We start from the raw sequence: 19,510 nt of genomic DNA, 5'->3' as shown, positions 1-19,510 counted from the left end.
TAAATGTATTCCTAGTTGGTTGTGGTATACCTCCAGAGGGAGACAACCAGGAAGCATCCTCTATGTGGAGGAAGTGCAATTCTACTCTGAGCTCCTTCCAGATAGCCAAACACGTCACCCTATCACAGAGAGTGAGCCTCATCACCAATGAGAGCACATTTTGGCCTGAATCCACAATCCTCCTTCGTTCTTTTGGTCATTGCCCACAGATCATGATCATAGGTGAGATCTGCCATCAGTCCTGCTACTATCAGTGCATGGCTTTTAAAAGGTGTGGTGGACAAAGGTGTGGTGGACAAATATGTGGTGGACAAAGGTGATGGTGGACTGCTGATGTCAAAGCATACTGGTGGTCTTCCATAATGACCTCAGCTACTGCTGGGTGAGATGATTACACGACCCCTAACAATGACTGCCAGAGGTGTTACTTTGCCTTGAAAATTATTCCAATGAGTAAGCCCTAATATGTCAGCAATGTACATCATTACTATGTGTATTAGGAAGTAAAACATGAAGACACATTCCTACATATGGAAGCTCATAACAGTTAAACTATTAAAAAGCTATTATAATGGATTATTATAATTTGTTTATTACACAAACGAGCTACAAGCTTTCCCTCCATTTCCCTCCTCCTCACTCACTCTCCTTCTAGCTGTCTATCTGTCATCTGTTTCAGTGTCTGTCTACCTTTCTTTCTCTCTCTCTCTCTCTCTTAACACACCTCTCTGTGGTTTTAGGTCACTCATTTTGCTATGAGGAGAGAGGTTTCCTGCCTGCCTAACAGTTACAGATCAGATACAGTGAACAACTACAGGAGAGATGAGACCTTTTTATGAAGATTGTGCTGAAGGCATAATTTATTACTGCAGCATTCTGCACTGTAAAATCAGCAGTGCAGAATGATATAATAGTTTTTCTCAGTCAATTTGGTTCATTTCCCAGATCAGAATTGAAATGCTCAAAACTGTTCATTCAATCTCCACATCTCCCACAGGACATAGTGTGTACGAACACAGTGACACGGAAATGGAAGGTCAGCATCATGGAAAAGGGGTGATGATGTATGGAGGAAGGGAAAGGGGACAAACCTGGGGAAGAGGAACAAGAGGACAAGTACATAGGCAGATTCGTGATAAAATTAGGGGTACAATTGTGGACTATGTGTGACGGGCAGGGTGAGCGAAATGAAATGGAAGTGATCATGCCAAGTCTCAGGGAAAATATATGGTTTAATAGAAAAGTGCGCAAACCAAAAACCCGTGACTTGATCCAAATTAAGGATATAATAACCAGCGGTCAACTGATACAAAGACAATACATATATAGACAAACAAACGACCCTCAGGTGAGACGGATCACGGGCTCCGCCCACCTGAGGGACGAACACAATGCAATGATTACAAGACAGCTGCCGCTGTAAACGGGGGCGACCAGTAGGGGGCCCGCCGTACCATGACACCATGTAGTCAATCATTACCTCAAAATGGCTGAGGCTGGGCAAAGGGTGCAGCCAAATGTTGGAAGATCCACTGTAAATTCAATTATTCAAACATTTCGTCAGGAGAACAGGTGTGTATACTGGACAGTAACTCAGCACAAAACAATCTGCACTGCACTACTGTGTCATACATTGATATTACATTACAGTGAGGAAAGAACTTTTTACATTTTACATTTAGACTTAAATTTTTTATTTTTTAGACACTCTTTACAGGGACATAATCCCTGAGAATGAGAGGGGTCTAAATGGAGATCTTCTGAACAAGTTTGTGGTAATATGGGATAATGTGCGTTTTCACCACTCAGATTTGGTCAGACAGCGGTCTGCTGGTGGTAAATCTGCAAATGATGCAAATATGTGGCCAGACAGACAGGAACTATAATGTGTATACTATGTGTGTAACTATAATGAGTTTTTTTGCACTTGAAAACATTTACAGAGTGAACTGGGATAATGAAAACATGACAAAGCCATTTGACTATCTTGTTCATAAACAATGGTGTTAGGAGTTTTTATTTTGATGACAGATACTTTCAAAGTCAAAGTCAAATTTATTTATATAGTGCTTCTCACAACACACGTTGTCACAAAGCAGCTTTACAATCGTATGGGTCCAGATCCCTAATGAGCAAGCCAAAGGGACAGTGGCGAGGAAAAACTCCCTATAAGGTGGGGATTAGGAAGAAACCTCAGGAGGACCAAAACTCAAAAGGGAACCCATCCTCCATTTGACGACCCGTTAGCACAAGTCCGTGGTCGCAGGGTGGTTCTACAGTTCCACAGTAATAGTTAAGGTTCTTGTTCCCTGGCCAAGTAGTCACAGTCCCATTGATGTGACTTGATTCATTGATATAATACTTGCTTTTGAGGAATGAACTATTCATTCTGAGCAAGTGACACTAAGTTTTGCAGTTTGTACTACTTGTTTTGAGAAATTCACTTACTGTTGTGCAAATGTTAATAGTGATGTGAGAAAGGCACCAAAGCAACTGAGAAAAACTGTAAATTGTTTGCAGGCGAACATTCACTTACAGTAAGAAAGGGAATTTGTGAAGGTTTAGATCATCCAATGGTCTCAACCATAGGTCAGAGGTGCGTCTCATGAACCTTTACTGTAATTGGCAAACATTTATAGATGCTAAACACTGCAGAATCACAAAGTCTCAAAATGGAAAGATGAGGCCATATACAGGATGAACAGCCAAGAAGAGGGGTAAGACTGTGGTGTAAGGCTGAGGGGACAAAACAGAGGAAGAGTTTTGTTTTAGAGTCATGGCCAAAAGTTTTGAGAATGATACAAAGGGGCAGGGGCAGTTATGGCCTGGTGGTAGGGAACTGGTCTTGTGACCGGAGGGTCGTGGGTTCGATTCCCAGACCTGAGACCATGACGGAGGTGCCCTTGACCAAAGCACCTAACCCCAACTGCAATTTGCATATACTCCAGAATGTTATAAAGAGTGATCAGCTTAACAGCAATTAATTGCAAAGTCAATATTTGGCTAGAAAATGAACTTTATCCCCCAAAACACATTTCAACTTCATTGCAGCCCTGCCTTAAAAGGACCAGCTAACATCATTTCAGTGATTGCTCCATTAACACAGGTTTGGGTGTCGATGAGGAATGGGCTGGAGATCAATCTGTCATGATTAAGTAAGAATGACACCACTGGACAATTTAAAAGGAGGCTGGTGCTTGGCATCATTGTTTCTCTTCTGTTAACCATGGTTATCTCTAAAGAAACACGTGCAGTCATCATTGCACTCCACAAAAACGGCCTAACAGGGAAGAGTATCGCAGCTAGAAAGATTGCACCTCAGTCAACAATCTATCGCATCATCAAGAACTTCAAGGAGAGAGGTTTCATTGTTGCCAAAAAAGCTCCAGGGCACCCAAGAAAGACCAGCAAGCACCAGGACCATCTCTTAAATGTGTTTCAGTCACACATTCGAGTCATTTGAAATGGTTTGAGTCATATCTTGAAGACCGTTCCTATCAGGTAACATGGAGAGGATCTACATCCAATCCATGTAAACTTTCCACTGGAGTCCCCCAAGGCTCAGTCCTAGGCCCTCTTCTCTTCTCTTTATATACTCGTTCCCTTGGTGACATTATTTTGTCTCATGGTTTCTCTTATCATTGCTATGCTGATGACACCCAGCTAATTCTTTCCTTCCCTCATTCTGACACCCAGGTTTCTAGGCATATCTCGGCATGCTTGGCAGATATTGCTTCATGGATGACTGCTCACCACTTGAAGCTCAACCTAGCAAAACTGAGCTTCTGTACATTCCAGGAACCCCAAACCCATACAACAACCTCACAGTTTCCTTTGAGAACACCCTGTTAACACCATCAGAAACTGCTCGAAGCCTGGGTGTAACTTTGGACAATGAGTTGTCCTTCTCAACACGTTTCAAAGCTGACCAGATTCTGCAGATTTCTCCTCTGCAACATATGGAGAATATGACCCTTCCTTTCACAGGAAGCTACTCAAGTGCTTGTGCAGTCTCTAGTAATCTCTAAGTTGGACTACTGCAATTCCCTACTTGCGAGTCTTCCTATACGGCTCATCAGACCTCTACAACTAATTCAGAATGCTGCAGCACGACTGGTCTTCAATCTCCCCAAGTTCTCACATGTGACTCCTCTGCTACGCTCTCTTCACTGGCTTCCAGTAGCGGCACGCATCAGTTATAAAACCTTGATGCTTGCTTACAAAGCCAAAAATGGACTGGCCCCTCCCTACATGATGTCCATGGTAAAAAGCCGATCCATCCAGCGAACACTCAGAACCTCAAGCTTGGCTCGACTCGAAACTCCATGTTTAAAGTCTCATGGAAGACAAAGCTCCAGACTATTCTCCGTCCTGGCTCCAAGATGGTGGAACGATCTTCCATTAGCTGCTAGGACTGCAGAGTCTATTGCTATCTTCAAGCGTAGACTGAAGACTCACCTGTTTGTTGAGTTCTTACCAGAGCACTAACTCATCTGATACCACTTGCCGTTGTTCTTAAATTGTATGTCTGTTTATGGTTAATTGTGCTTCTTGGCAAACGTCTAACTTGCAAAACACTAGGTAATGGCATTGACTCCTGTAATTTAGTAGTAGTCTGAATCAATGATATCTTGAATTCTGGCCTATCCGTACTATTACCTAGGATGAATTCTGTGATCAGATGCAAAGCACTTTGTAAGTCACTCTGGATAAGAGTGTCTGCTAAATGCCGTAAATGTAAATGCGGTAAATGTAATGCTGCACATTGACATAAATTCTGAAATGTTATTCAATTTTATTTTGCATTCTTATATCATATAGGACATCAATAATAGCTCATAGGGGCGGTAGAGGTTCTATTTTCACACCTCAACAAGTGGAGGCTGTATGTGCTCAAGTTGTTTTGAATGTGTATAGTACAGTAAGTTTCTAATTTCAGTTTTTTCCAGTCAAACAGTTGTCTGTCTTTTCTAAATTTCAGATTTGTTTTTGTGAAAAAATTGCAGCGTGAATAATACAGTCTACATACATTTTGCATTATAGTGTATGTTCCGTGTTATTTTTTGGTCCCATTAGCTTATGGTCCTACAGGTAATACCAAGTACAGACCTTATATTATAGTCTATTTTGTACATTTCTCACATTATGGTTTACATTGGCATCATAACAAGTGCATTTCTCAAAATAGTTAGTGCAAACAGTAAAACTCAATGAATACCTGCAAAAGCACATACTTCACTCAGAATTCTTTGTTTTTGCCTCAAAAGCAATTGTTTAGGTCAATCAATTTGTCAGTGCCATCAGAATATCTAACTGTGTATCATTGACTATGAACAATGCACTCAAAATACTTAGTCATGTTGTCAACGCAACTATAAGTCACAGTCAGTGCATACTGTAAGTATATTCTGAAGGAAGCTAGCTAAACTTTTGATTACAAGAACGCTGCACATTCTGTGGTATATCAAATAAAACAAACATGTTACACACAAAATACAAACTTAAACAGAACTCAGTTACACAGTCAAAGAAAGTCAAAGAAAGATCACCACTTCAGAAAACTCCAAACCAAGGCTTTCCATATATGCTCATGTCTATGCTTACAACAAGTGAATGTGTGATCATTTTTAATCATTGTCATTATAATTATGAAGATATTATATGCTGCATTTAATAGTGCTATGAAGATCTAATTACAGTAAACATCATGGATGAACAATCATAATCATCTTATATTGCTGATGTAATGGTATTGATGATTTTTTTTATTGCTCTTCTAAGTCAACTTTGGTTGTTTGCTGTATCTTCCTCACAAAACTGCCTTCAAATGAAAAAACCAATAAAAATATAAATGTTATATTTCTCTTTTTTGCTGAGGTAAAATGTTTGGAGAGTAAGTATGTGAAACTTTGTCTTGTTCATCCTGGATCCTGAAAAAATATTTGATTATGCAAACATTATTTTACTCAGTGTGTACTTTCTGCCAGACTTATAACTCATTTATTCAGAGGACATGTTAATCAGTACTTTTCTGTCATAACACTACAGGCCTCTACATTCTGGCCTCTAAATTCAGGACTTTTTGCTGTTGGTTAGTACTCAGGAAATTACAAGAATTTTAGCACAGGAAGTGCATAAGCTGAAAATGACCTCAGCATTTAGTTTTTAAACAAACTTCCCTGTTATTGTCTTGCTTCAACAACATTGCTGTTTTGCAATTCAAAGCTCTGTAGGCTGATTCTTAATGTATTTCCCCATGGTGATAGAAAGCTACATCCTAACCTGAGAATTATTTCTAGCATCAGAAATATACATAGTTGAATATTAATATTTGTGATTTAGCTGAAGAATCCCATCAGGTAAAAACAAACAAAGTACTAAACTGTGTAGTGTGGAGTTGGTCTGTCTTAGCCGTCTTAGACTGGATTTGCTTCACGTTTTTGGAAACTGCTCGCCAGAGACACAGAGGGTGAGCAGATGTAGGCGTGTGAGCGCATACTCTTTCTGCTACACCTGACCATAGAAGAGATGTCCATGCAAGGCAGGTGTATAGAGGCAGAGGTACACTATATTGCCAAAAGTATTTGTATTTATGAACCTTGCTTTGTGCAAGGCCACATGAAGATTTGATGTCTGTAGTTATTGACCTGCAGAAAGTTGGTGACCTCTTCACACTATGTGCTTCAGCATCTGCTGACCCCGCTCCATCAGTTTACGTGACCTACCACTTCATGGCTGAGTTGCTGTCATCCCAAACACTTCCATTTTCTTTTAATACAGCTGACAGTTGACTGTGGAATATTTAGCAGTGAGGAAATTTCATGACTGGATTTGTTGCAAAGGGTGGCATCTTATTATATTTCCATGCTGGAAGTCACTGAGCTCCTGAGAGCGACCCATTCTTTCACAAATGTTTGTAAAAACAGTCTGCGTGCCTAGGTGCTTAATTTTATAAACCTGTGGCTTTGGAAGTGGTTGGAACACCTGATTCCGATAATTTGGATGGGTGAGCAAATACGTTTGGCAATATAATGTATGTGGTCTGAAGGAAGGATTTCCCCCAGTGTTTCCCCAGATGTCCCCAACATATAACAAATGTTGATGAGATATCTGAGCGACCATTATGCATTTGGAATGCAATGACAAGTATACACATAGGCTGTCATACTGCAACAACTACCATGTCAGTTGATCTTTACATACTACCACGGAGATGCGAAACACTGGTCCCACACTGTACACTCGCTGGAATCTCAGGCTTTTGCAGTTTAATAGATACAATCGGACACTACTGTACGTGCTTTTATTTGTATTCGTATAATTTAATGGCACATTTAATGGATACAGAATTCAACCCATTAATTGCTGATACACCAAAAATAACGTGCTACGTGAGGGATCTGAAACTCAGCTTAATCGACTTACCCTGTTACTCTCGTCCCGCAGTTCCTGCCCAACCGCCGCGTTCACGGCACTCTGAAGGCATGGTGCATCTCGAGGGGAGTCTTTGTGATGTAGTGGTACCAAATGCGAGATGGTGGGCAGCGAACGGTCAGCTGTTTTCACCTGGCCAGTTGTGCGCACCATATCTGTGTTAGATGTACCAAGCAATGTTGTCGCTTGTATTCCGCACTGTCCAGAGTCCCGTGTGTCACAGCGAGTCTCGTCCTCCGGGTCCGCTTCTGGAGCACCGCTAAACAGATTTGGCTGGGAGTTAGACATCCCTCGAATAAGACCATGCTGTTTTTTCTTTTTAAAAAGCGCAGCAACGCTATCTTTTTTCACCTCCTTCTTAAATAGTTTGGAGTTTAAAAATGGCTTAGATTTCCCTTGAAAGGGTTTCCTTAAGTTGCTCTGGTGGGACAGAGAATCTGCTTTGCCAGAATCAGTGGGTTGTCGATCCATGCTTCACCGACAACAACTTAACGAGTTAAGGTTATGATAATAGCCTACATAAAGCAAACCTTATTGTCTTAGAGCTTTCCAGAATTTTCACCCTGTAAAAACACTATATCCCGAAAGCAGCCTACATGAATTAGAATTATTTTCTGGTGATATAAGATAAAAGCTAGTTGGCTTAAAAGTTAATGTACTTGCGTTATATAGGTTAGGTTAGGTCCGACTCCGCCCCTTTTCTCGTGGTTGTTCCTCATACCTCATCAGACCCAGAGCCTGATCAGACCTTTCTGTTCATTTGAGTGGCAGTACGTTAATGCTGTAAAACATTACATACGTCTGTTCTGCCAAAGCGAACAAACCCAGTTGAGAAAAAATTATTTTATTTCCCATAAAATTTGCTAACCATTACAACCACTGCTTAACATGCAGAGAAATTTACCTAAAACACGTAACATAATAATAATATAAATATGTGATTATGCAGTGTAATCTTCAATCATGACCATAGGAACCAATATGCATATTTGACATTGTACAAGACTCGTGCAAAAGAGAAATATTTTAAAATCGGACTTTGCCATCATATTGCTTTACAATATCAGCGTCAGAGAAAAATAGTCACAAAAACGTCTGTATAAAAGAGAAAGACAAATGTCTATATGGGGGAATCTCATTACGACAGTTGGTAGTTAGCAAACAGAGGACGGATTTTTTAAAAGTATAAACTTAAGGTTAAAGTTTTATAAACAAACAGAACATAAGCTCTTTAAATATTTACAGTACAGTATATGTTTATTATGACAGAAATAAATGACGTGGAGAACTAGTGGAAATACTCTTATTGAGGGAAACAAAGCTTACATTAAGCTACTTTTATAATAAATGTGTTAGATAAAAAATGCAACTCGTCCAACTTTAACTTCGACACACCCTCTCAACCTTTCTTCTACCTGCAAATAAAAATAAACTCACAAATTTTTTTCATTCAACATGGAGCATTCACTGTAAATAAAACCGTGTAGTAGTATAGTGTTAAAATTAAAAGTATTTAAAAGTAAATAAAAAGTAAATAAACTACTAAACATTCAAATATGAATTAAACCTTGTTTTGATGTAGCCTACCATACATCAACAACAACAACAAAAAAAAAATCACTGTCTAAAATTAGAAGCACAATCAGAGTATTAATATTCAGACAGGGGAGTGGCTTGGCACCCAGTCTCACGTTTGATATTACACCGACTGTATTCCCTTCACCTAAAAGCCACCATAACATTTTAATAGCAAATACTGAAATCCATTTGAAAATGGATTCAGTAAATACTGAAATCCAGACTGTGGCATTGTGCTCAGGTGTTTGTGTGAAGGGCACTGCAGACAGGAGCACGTTCAACGTTCCTCCTCGCACCTCCTCATTGTCCATGAGTGTGGAGGTGCTGGCGACGGGCTCCTCCGTGCGAACCTTCACACATCGTGCTCGTGCATTTGCTGCTGCATTTTTTGCAGCATCTCCTGCATCCGCCTCAGCTGCATTTGGACGAGGAGAGAGTGTCAGCCATCTTTCACAAACGCTCAGGTGCCTGGTGGCGTTCATTACTCAGATCTGGTTTGAACTCTTGAACAGAATTGTCAGTTCTCTTACATTTCATTCCGTGCTAGAACCAAAAACCAAACAGCATCCGTTTTCTCACCTCCTCATCTTTCTTTTTGATGAGCTTTTCTGTGTCCACATCAGGGGTAGCCAGTGGCAGGATAGGGATGGGACTCTCCACACGATTATCCTGAGTCAGTTTGCTAAAGAAGACAAGTTGCTTTAATTCATTATAAAAAACAATGGTACATACTTGTCCTATTGTATTTCAAAATGCTTACCTGTTGATCAATCAAACTGCAAAAAAGATGCTAATGCTAATGTTGCTAACACTTGATGTATTAATTGTGAAAATTGTAGAAATCCCATGCACCTGGTCATCTGCTGTATGCACTGGGATCTGTAGTTCTCATAATGAATGTCACATGTGATGTCCTTCAGGTCATGCATGTGCGTGCGAATTAGCATGTTTCTCAGCTTCACAAAGTCACAGTGCGTCTGATTCTCCACTGCAGGCAAACATCCAAACATGCAAGAGAAAAACCAAGAACGAGGATTGCCATTGTGCCATTTGAGAAGGGGGTGAGACTGGAGCTCATTTGGCACACACACTGCTGTCTTTTGTACAATCATAGTGATTAAATCCCTAACAAGGAGTGCTAACTTTAAATTAATACACAAATGCTTCACACACACACACACACACACACACACACACACACACACACACACACACACACACACACACACACACACACACACTCGAATTAAAATGAATGGACAACATGGGTACACAGATTATCAATGGCTGCTAAATCCCATAAATGTAAATATAACACATGAATTATAAGTCTTGGTGCTGTTGAGCTGACCTTCCACGATGCCCCATGGGTACAGTCTTCCTCTCACTCGCTGACCTTTAGCCTCCACCACTGTGTTACTCCCAATCACAGCAAACGGTGTGCTCTCCTGCGTCGCATAGCACAACGCTTCAGAGGACACACCTGCAACTGCTATCAGCACTCAAGGAAAAAAATATCTGACAAAGCAACATTTCGTTCACTGTCTGCAGCCAGGGAATATCACACAAACTCAAATGTTTTCTAGAGTTTTCCAAGAGTTAGATTAACTAAAATGCCAACTAAATACATTCTTGATTTAAAGTAAATCAGATTTTCTTCATTACTGCTAATGTTTCAGATGTACTAATCGGTTGTTGTGTTTAGTATATGGCACCAAACAGTGAGAATACAAATAAATACAAATGCTGGTTTTTATCTCCTAACACTACTGCCAATCCCATCTATCAAACTTGTAAGTGTGTGCACGAATCACATGTCAGAACACTGACCTTCAGCTCTTGGTCATGCTGCTTGAACTCCTCATCCTCGTCAGAATCGCAGTCCGGGAACTGATACACTTTGATTCCGAAAGTGTCAATCTCCTCTCTTATCTTGAGCAGAAGTATGCACCAAGTATGAAGTATGAAGTATGCACCAAGTATGAAGTATGAAGTATGCACCAAGCAAGTAAACCCACTGAAACACATTACAGCGACCCTGACACTGCCTACGTTAATGCACAAAGACACAAACGTTTGTGTGGGTGAAGGCATGCGATCTGACTGTGGCGTGTGAAATGCCCCCCCCTTACCCTGTCCTTCATCTTCCTCATCTCTGCTGGCATCAGGCAGTCAGCCTTGGAGATAAGGGGAACAACATTGACCTTGTCCTGAAGTGCCTTCATGAATGCCACATCCACTGGTCTCAAACTGAGAGGCAGGACAGAAGAGTGAAAGCACGAGACAGACATTCAGCACCTGACACTCTTGTACTTTTACAATAAAAACCCCATTTAGAACCTGATTACACCTTTATGCTGCCCTGTTTTCCCCAAGAAAAGGGCTGATAGTGCATAAGCGCTCACCCATGTCCAAACGGAGGAATGAAGTACAGGCAGCAGTGAACACGGTTATCCTGAATGTTCTTCCTGTTCAGGCCACTTTCATGGCGAAAGTACTGCTCGAACTGCTGCTCGATGTAATCGGTGATGGGCTTCCAGCTAGAGCACAGGAAAGCACACATTATGCATTCTGATCAATCTGCCCAAATTATGGAATTGTTTTCTGAAGCTTCCAATAAGTTACATCAAGATATACAGGCAGTAAGCAGTAAGAGTCTGCTAAGGGTTTCACAGTTTACAAAGAGAACATTGCGAGCTTAACACGTTCATAAAGCATCTGACACATTCTTCTAATTTGCATGTTTTGATGGTGTCCTCTGTCAGATAGATACATCACCATATATTTGGCAGCAGTCTTGACAGATTTGTGCATCAAAACGCAATTACAGCTACACAAAACAATAATGTTGAACTAACTGGACTTTCCCAGGATACCAGTAGCCTTACAAACTCTTACATAGGGTTTGAAACAAGCAGATTTCACCTGTGATTTTCAAATGCTACTGTATGTGAAAGTGTATATATGGCCTGTCTTGTCTTAGATACATACCATTCAGTGTTGTTGATGGCATCACCAAACCCTGGTGCGTCCACTATGGTCAGCTTCAATCTCACCCCCTTCTCCTCAATGTCAACAGTATGTTTAGTTATCTCCACAGTCTGGCTGATCCGCTCTAAATGTTACACACAATTACAGAATTTAGTTTGTTACACTTTTAAAGAACGTACACCCTCAAGAGACTACATGGGCTCCAATTTCGTGGTTGTGGACATAAATAAATGCACCCGCAACAAGCTGGATAGTATGGAGGCCCATTCCCACCGCTTGAAAAACAGAAGTCCATATATAGTATCTCATAATTATGACTTAGTATCACATATTTATATCTTACTGTATCATAATAATGATTTTCAATCTCATAATTATGACTTAGTATCTTAGTAGAGATTGTAAGTCATTATGAGATAGTAAGATATAAATATGAGATACTAGGAGGCTACTACGACATAATTATGAGATACTATATAGACTTTTTTTCTACAAGCGGCAGGAATGGGCTTCTATAGGGATGGAGAGGCGCAACACGGTTTGTAATATTTAACATCCGCCGCTTCGACGATACATTAAAGGTATCTTGGTTTAATGCAGGGCTTTCACTACCGTTTCCTTGGGCCTGGACCCGCAAGCCCAGGTCTAATTTCTTACAACAGGATGTTGACCACGAACATCACCACAATAAAATATATTTCCCAATTACTGATAAAAAATACATCTTTTTTTTAAGTAAAACAATTTTGTAATGAGAATTACATTTGAATAAGACGTTCGGCACACTGTTATGCACGGAACATTCGTTATTTCATGCGAATACTCTCATAGTGAACTAGTGTCTCATACTTTATTGCGGCGGGTCTGCACGTCCCTCTCAGGTGCGCCTGCTTCATCTCCGATTTTGCCATATACAGGTATGTAATGCTGCAGGCGGAGCCCCGGTGGGCGTGGGTAAAGGGCGGAGCATGCATTTTCGAATGCAGCCAATCAGATACTAGACTTTTGTTGTCAATCAATTTTTATTAAGCCAATTATCAGCCAGAGTTAGCAGTCAATCATTTTTTACTGCAGCCAATCATCTTAACAGATCTGCCAAAAGAAGGCGGAAACTGCACGGAGAAGCTCTTTAAACAGAAGTATATGCCGCTCTTACACAAAAGTAGCTGAATAAAAACAGAAGAGCCATGACCAGCCCCGTCGACAGGGGGGGACAACCGGGTCTGTTGTCCCGGGCCCCAGGGCCAGGGGGGCCCATCAAAGAGCCCAGCCATTTATTTTTTATTTAAAGTCTATAATTTTTTAATAATCTTGAAATCTTTCATTAATATAAAATTCTGTACTCATAATAAGCTCAATGGCTCAAATATATATGTTTTTTACCTATCTGCATATTTTCCATTAAGTGCATACACCCCCGCCTCCCACTGGAAAATGGTTTGATCCAGCACCGACCGTAGCCGGCTGGTACCCGCCCAACAGCGGGAAATACAGTGGTGGATAGTTAAAGTAAATACAGAAATCTGGAGCGCAGAAAAGAAAGGAAAAACATTTACCTGACAAATTTTAAAGTTGCATTGTGTTCCAGGTTTGAATGTGCTGGAATTTAGGCTAAAGTACTTGAAAATGCTTGAAATTGTAAATACTTCGTTTCACAACAAATAGCTGTCTGACTGAACAGTTCTCGTGAAGACGTTAAGATTGGGCGTTTTGAAAATAAACAACCATTAAATAATGTGATAAAAAGCGAATTATTTCGAGTATATGTATAAATATTTAACTTAATTAAGTTTAACGTGCTGGAAAATATTGAAATGGACCTTTAAAGTGAAGTACAAGTGCTTTAATTCCACATTATAAAGGTGTATGAACCCTGCAAACATGACTTTGTTCATTGCGCTGAAGCGCGTCGCGCGCGAAGTTACAAAAGTCGAGGTGCACGACCTCGCGAATGGACAGGCCCTCGCACACGGTCGGTGCCACTGCGATTGCGTCATTTTCGCGCGAACCCTCGCGCCGCTCGCGACGCGTCAAGTATACATGGACGTGGGGGGGGGGGGGGGGGGGGGGGGGGGGGGGTGGCGAACGAAAATTGTTGAGCGGGGGGGGCGGAGCTCGGAGCTGCATGATCCTATGGGGGGGGGGACATGACTTCGTCGCTACTTAAATATTTGGTTTTAACTGTAAAAACTGGGGGGGACCAAAACCGGCTTTTGAAAAAGTGGGGGGGACATGTCCCCCCCGTCCCCCCCTAAAACTACGTCCGTGCAAGTATATAACCAGTCAGCTGTCAGAAACAGCTTTGATGTGTGGCTATATTATATACTATATGACCTAACACAAGGATTGTCAAATGACGAAATTCAAATGACGTGCGCCGGGGGGAGGGGGGGGGCACATTAAACTTTCTTGTCCCGGGCCCTAGCAAGACTGTCAACGGGCCTGGCCATGACTTTAGACATTTTTAAATCAAAGTTTAAAATACTTTATTCTGGAACGGCACTTTAATGTTTTTTTTTCCTTTATTGCACGTATTGCATCATTTACATCATATATATATATATATATATATATATATATATATATATATATATATATATATATATATATATATGCTCACCGTGTACATCTTTCGCCATGAGAAATTCGTGGGCAGAGTTTAATTACATCTTTGCGGGAGTCATTGAGTTGGATTAACTCTGATTTGATCAACTCTGTCCAATAACTCCCAACACTCCATCGTCATTTGATTATCAAAACAATACTAGTCTTCAAACTTTATTTGTCTTATGTCACGGGTTTTGCGTTGGTGCACTTTATTCATTAACTCCTACATTTTCAATGAGACTGTGTGATCGCGTCCTTCTTTTACTTTACTTGCTGAGCTAAATTTCTACAATGGTTTTAATATTCAAAGGCTCTACAGCAGGGGTCGGCAACCTATGGCACGCGGGCCACCGTTGGCACGCCGAGGCATAATCACTGGCACGCGACACGCTGGACCAGCATCAGCAAAAAAATTTATAATAAAAAATAGAGCACGATCCTCCAATCGAAATCGCTCCTCAACGCTCTGCTCGGCGGAGGCGCTTATACATGGCGATCGATCGCGATTTAATACTTAATTTGTGTCCATTTACAACCCCCCCTCCGCTAACAACGAAAGTCTAGTATCTGATTGGCTGCATTCGAAAATGATTGACACATGCTCCGCCCTTTGCCCACGCCCACCGGGGCTCCGCCTGCAGCGATTTTGTGCTTGAGCTGCATGCTCGCTGCTTTCACTACGTTACATCGGCGACTCACGACCGCTTTAAACGGAATGAGGAGTAATCCGATTGGATTTTGCGGCGGCGAGACAAAACCACACCTACTGTTCAAGTTCAGATGCTCTACCAACGTTTTTTGTAATTATGCTGCCCTGCGCTGTCCACGAAACTAGAGCCATAAATTTGATTTACACTTGATTTACTCTACAAATGGAAAAAGTGCCATGTTGCCAAACGTACATGCATTAAAACTGATTAAGGAAACATGCTGGTGTGACGGGCAGGGTGAGCGAAATAAAAAGGAAGCGATCACGCCAAGTCTCAGGGAAAATGGAAGGTTTAAAAAAAGTGTGCAAGCCAAAAACCCTTGACTTTGATCCAGATGAAGGATATAATGACCAGTGGTCAACAGGTACAAAGACAAGACATAGGCCTATATAGGCAAACAAACGACCAGGCCCGGGGCCATGGGGGGGGGCTTGTCGCCCCCTCAGGTGAAGTGTCCCACCCCCATAATAATAAGACCCAATTATTCAGGGGTCAGGATTTATTTACCTCTGATCTATATTTATGATTCAATGACTTACTAGTTCGCTGTGGGGCCAACCACTGGCGATCGATCGACCCCCCGCCACCCCGTCAACAACTTACGTTCGCCACCCCGAAATTTTCTGACGCCCCCCCACTGTATATGTCCTGACGCCGGCCCTGCAAACGACCCTCAGGTGAGACGGATCGCGGGCTCCGCCCACCTGAGGGACGAACACAACAACAACAACAGCCGCTGTGGACGGAGGCGACCGGTAGGGGGCCGCCTCACCGTGACAGCTGGGAAGCTCCGATTAACGAGTTTAAGTTACGTAAACAACAAAACCTTCATCTGGGAGTAGGCCTAGGCTTCATCTAGATGTAAAGAACTTTGTCATTGTAATCTTTAGAACGAACTAGTATCTATTTGATGTGAAATGAAATTATTATTTTTTTATGCACACCGAGTCCACAACACACCTTCTGCATTGAGAAGCTTCCGATCCTTGTGTAGGTCTGTAAGGAACAGGCTGTTCACCAGTGTGGACTTCCCCAGACCAGACTCTCCTGAAAACGTACACAGCAGTTGTTTCATGGGACCAGTGAAGATCACCCGTGTATTTCTGCACTGCAAATGGACACCTCTCAAATAGGCTTCTCAGAAAGGCAAATAGATGTTTCTCACCAGCCACCATCAGGGTGAAGTCAAACCCCTTCTTCACAGATTTCCTGTGAACTTGGTTTGGGAGGGTGGCGAAGCCCACATAATCTTTCTCCTACAAGAAAGAGCTCCATGTTTTACTGTAATAATACCCACAGTACGCACACCTAACCCTGACTGCCTGATGCTACACGCACTTAGCTGTGACTACCTGATGCCACATGAAAACATATCTGAGCAGGCAAAATGCTAAGAGATGCTAGTTAAGAGACGCTCCATTAGCGATGCACTGCTTCTAGGCCAGCGAGGTTGTGAAGGGACTGACTGCCCCACCTCCCCTCCTCTTAATCAGTACCAACTTCGTTAGTAGGACATTCCCAGAACTCCTGCAACATTTTCCCATGATGAAAGATGAGAAAGTATTTTTTTAAGGAGGAGATAGTAGTTCAGGGCGGCACGGTGGTGTGGTAGTTAGCACTGTCGCCTCACAGCAAGGCGGTCTGGGTTCGATTCTCGGTCTGGGCTGCTCTGTGTGGAGTTTGCATGTTCTCCCTGTGCCTGCGTGGGTTTCCTCCGGGTACTCTGGTTTCCTCCCACAGTCCAAAGACATGCGTGTTAGGTTGATTGATCATGCTAAATTGCCCGTAGGTGTGAGTGCGTGCGTGTGTGTTGACCATGCGGTGGACTGGCGACCTGCCCATGGTGTACCCTGCCTTCGCCCGGAGATGTTGGGATTGGCTCCAGCCCCCCGTGACCCCGACTAGCGGGATTAGGCGGTTCAGATAATGGATGGATGGATAGTAGTTCATTCTGGAGGGTGTTAGAGATTAAATAAAATCGAACAAGCTGTCCACATCTATAAAATTACATAATTATCTCATCCTAAACTCTGCTTATCTATACTAGATCTTCAGGCTTTTGAAACATGATAAATGTACAGCAGGTTCTACTGTACCATCACAGCATCACCATTTGCAGAACAGAATTAACAGTGATTAGTCAAAAGACTTTGAATGAACTTTGAATGAACGCCATGTCATAATGTCTGAGATCATTCATTGCTACACTTGCCCAGGCTGTTACAAGGAATGAAAAGTAAACAGCGTAGTCCAGTTTCCCAAATGACATGCCCATTTATAACTCAAATTAAACAAGTAGCCTATTAGTAAACTGCAGTGTGTGTTTTTGCTATAAAGGACTGACAAGCTCAGAACAGAAGCACACCCAGTCCCAAACCCAGGAATCCAGAGGGAAAACTTGGGCACACCAGTCAAAACACATGTACCTTCCAGAGCGATGATCACAAACCCACTAGATCAGTTTCCTTTCTCAGTGAAATGTGACATGCATTGCACATCAGTGTAGGACAATTTATGTGGATATAATTTCATTGCCCTACCCTAACCCTGTGAGACCAATTATCTTATATCCTATATGAATGTGAAATGGAATATGTAAATCCTACTTATATATATATATATATATATATATATATATATATATATATATATATATATATATATATATATATATATATATATAATATAGCTCAAAAAATAAATAAAGGGAACACTAAAATAACACATCCTAGATCTCAATTAATAAAAATCTTTGAAATCAGTTGAAAATCTGTCATTTCTACCTGTTGTCTGTTCCATTTGCACAAGAGCAGTTGAAATTGATTCACAATCAGTGTTGCTTCCTTTCTGAATACGAAGTGTGGATGACTTGGAGTTACATTGTGTTGTTTAAGTGTTTTTCTATGACGAGAAATAAAGCGGTCAAGTCTCTGCGCACCAGAAAGAGGTGAGCTGTGACGTTAACATCACCCTGCAGTGATGCAGGGTTTTGGAAGTTTAGTCGTTTAATAGCTGTATTACTGGTCCATTTCAGTAAGATTTTAGGCATATTTTCTAATTCCTGAATCGCAGAGGCAATGTAATATATATTATACGTAATATATATTATAATGTAATATTTTGTGTTATTTGTGTACCGAATCCACAGTAAATCGAAAAGCAACCGATTATAGATCAATTTAGGCTAAACTAAATTTTAAACTAAATTTCTATTCACAGCTCCATCACATGATAATCGGATCACTGATTGCGACCACACGATTAGCATAACAATCATAAATATGGGCTCATTTGATGCATTCATGATACATAAACAGCTACAAGATCTTACCTCCCCTTCTTCTGTCGTAGCGGGCGTAGCAGGTGTTCAAAAATGATGCACAGGGCAGATGAACAGGGGAGACGCCCATCATTTCACGCGTGGAAGACAATACAATAGTTGTCAGCATTTTATATTTATAATACGTGACTTAGCTTCGCGGTTACACACGCGCCACGACCAACACAACCGAACGTACTCGTTTACCTGATTTAAGCGGCCGGTTGTTGTACCTGGTACTCGCCATCATATTCCTGGCTGAACAGCTGAAACAATCGGCGTGTTCGGCGCGTTACGTACGACAGCAGTGGGCGGACCTAAACAGAACCTCCGCAGGACTGCTGTCGTCGCCGAAAGATTGTTCTGAATATATTAAGCAAAAATGCATGGTTGATAAATCGACTAGAAATTCTTAGTATGCTACTGAGAATGCAAATATATGGACTACGATTTTTCAGTGTGTTATACTAGTACAAGCTATTGATGAATAAGAAAACAAAGGTATTTTTATGTTCAAACCATATGGTTCAAAAAGATTTCGCCCATCGTTTTGCGCTGCTGACAGCGAGCACCAGGAACACGGCGTTACGAAGAAGCCAGGTCAACGCTAGGTGGCAGTATAACACTAAACAATACTTTGTGTGGAACAGTAGCAATTACTAGTTTCCTCAGTCCTTTGCTGTTTTAATACATTATTTGTATGGTACATCCGTCTTCAGGTTGACTTGTTTAGATTTTTTAAAGAAAGTGGAAGATTATTAAACAAAATTGTTTAATATTTAATTATTAAGTTATTAATAGTATTTTCCACCCGGCCTCCTTTGACACCTTTAAAAGCCCCAGGAAAACTCATGTTAAGTAAATTTGACTC

The 19,510-nt window shown here is 41.3% G+C and overlaps 2 protein-coding genes across 3 annotated transcripts in view; both read right to left on the bottom strand.

The window, feature by feature from the left end:
• Positions 1 to 8,100, bottom strand: part of mctp1b (multiple C2 domains, transmembrane 1b) — a 44,664-nt gene extending 36,564 nt beyond the window's left edge. The window contains exons 1-2 of one of the 2 annotated variants that reach the window (XM_076986550.1): positions 7,965 to 8,100; positions 7,426 to 7,693 (exon numbers count right to left, since the gene is read on the bottom strand). In XM_076986550.1, the coding sequence (XP_076842665.1) occupies positions 7,426 to 7,587 (162 nt within the window). In that variant the 5' untranslated portion in view covers positions 7,588 to 7,693; positions 7,965 to 8,100. Of the gene's footprint in view, positions 1 to 7,425 lie in introns of both variants that reach the window. The other variant, XM_076986549.1, reaches the window with a different exon arrangement.
• A 202-nt stretch (positions 8,101 to 8,302) lies between these two features.
• On the bottom strand, positions 8,303 to 19,201 carry septin5b (septin 5b). Its single transcript, XM_076986634.1, has 13 exons — positions 19,159 to 19,201; positions 18,847 to 19,002; positions 18,652 to 18,662; positions 16,486 to 16,576; positions 16,281 to 16,367; positions 12,004 to 12,127; positions 11,418 to 11,552; positions 11,145 to 11,262; positions 10,843 to 10,944; positions 10,364 to 10,460; positions 9,865 to 10,000; positions 9,592 to 9,694; positions 8,303 to 9,427 (listed from the first exon to the last, which is right to left on the bottom strand). The coding sequence occupies exons 2-13, from the start codon at positions 18,887 to 18,889 to the stop codon at positions 9,365 to 9,367; spliced, it is 1,110 nt and encodes a 369-aa protein (XP_076842749.1). The 5' UTR covers positions 18,890 to 19,002; positions 19,159 to 19,201; the 3' UTR covers positions 8,303 to 9,364.
• Positions 19,202 to 19,510: the final 309 nt, after the last annotated feature.

The sequence above is a fragment of the Brachyhypopomus gauderio genome, unplaced genomic scaffold (genome assembly GCF_052324685.1).
Source record: "Brachyhypopomus gauderio isolate BG-103 unplaced genomic scaffold, BGAUD_0.2 sc47, whole genome shotgun sequence".
Taxonomy (NCBI): Eukaryota; Metazoa; Chordata; class Actinopteri; order Gymnotiformes; family Hypopomidae; genus Brachyhypopomus; species Brachyhypopomus gauderio.
Note: the sequence above shows the minus strand (reverse complement) of the source record. Positions and strands in the feature narration are given on the sequence as shown.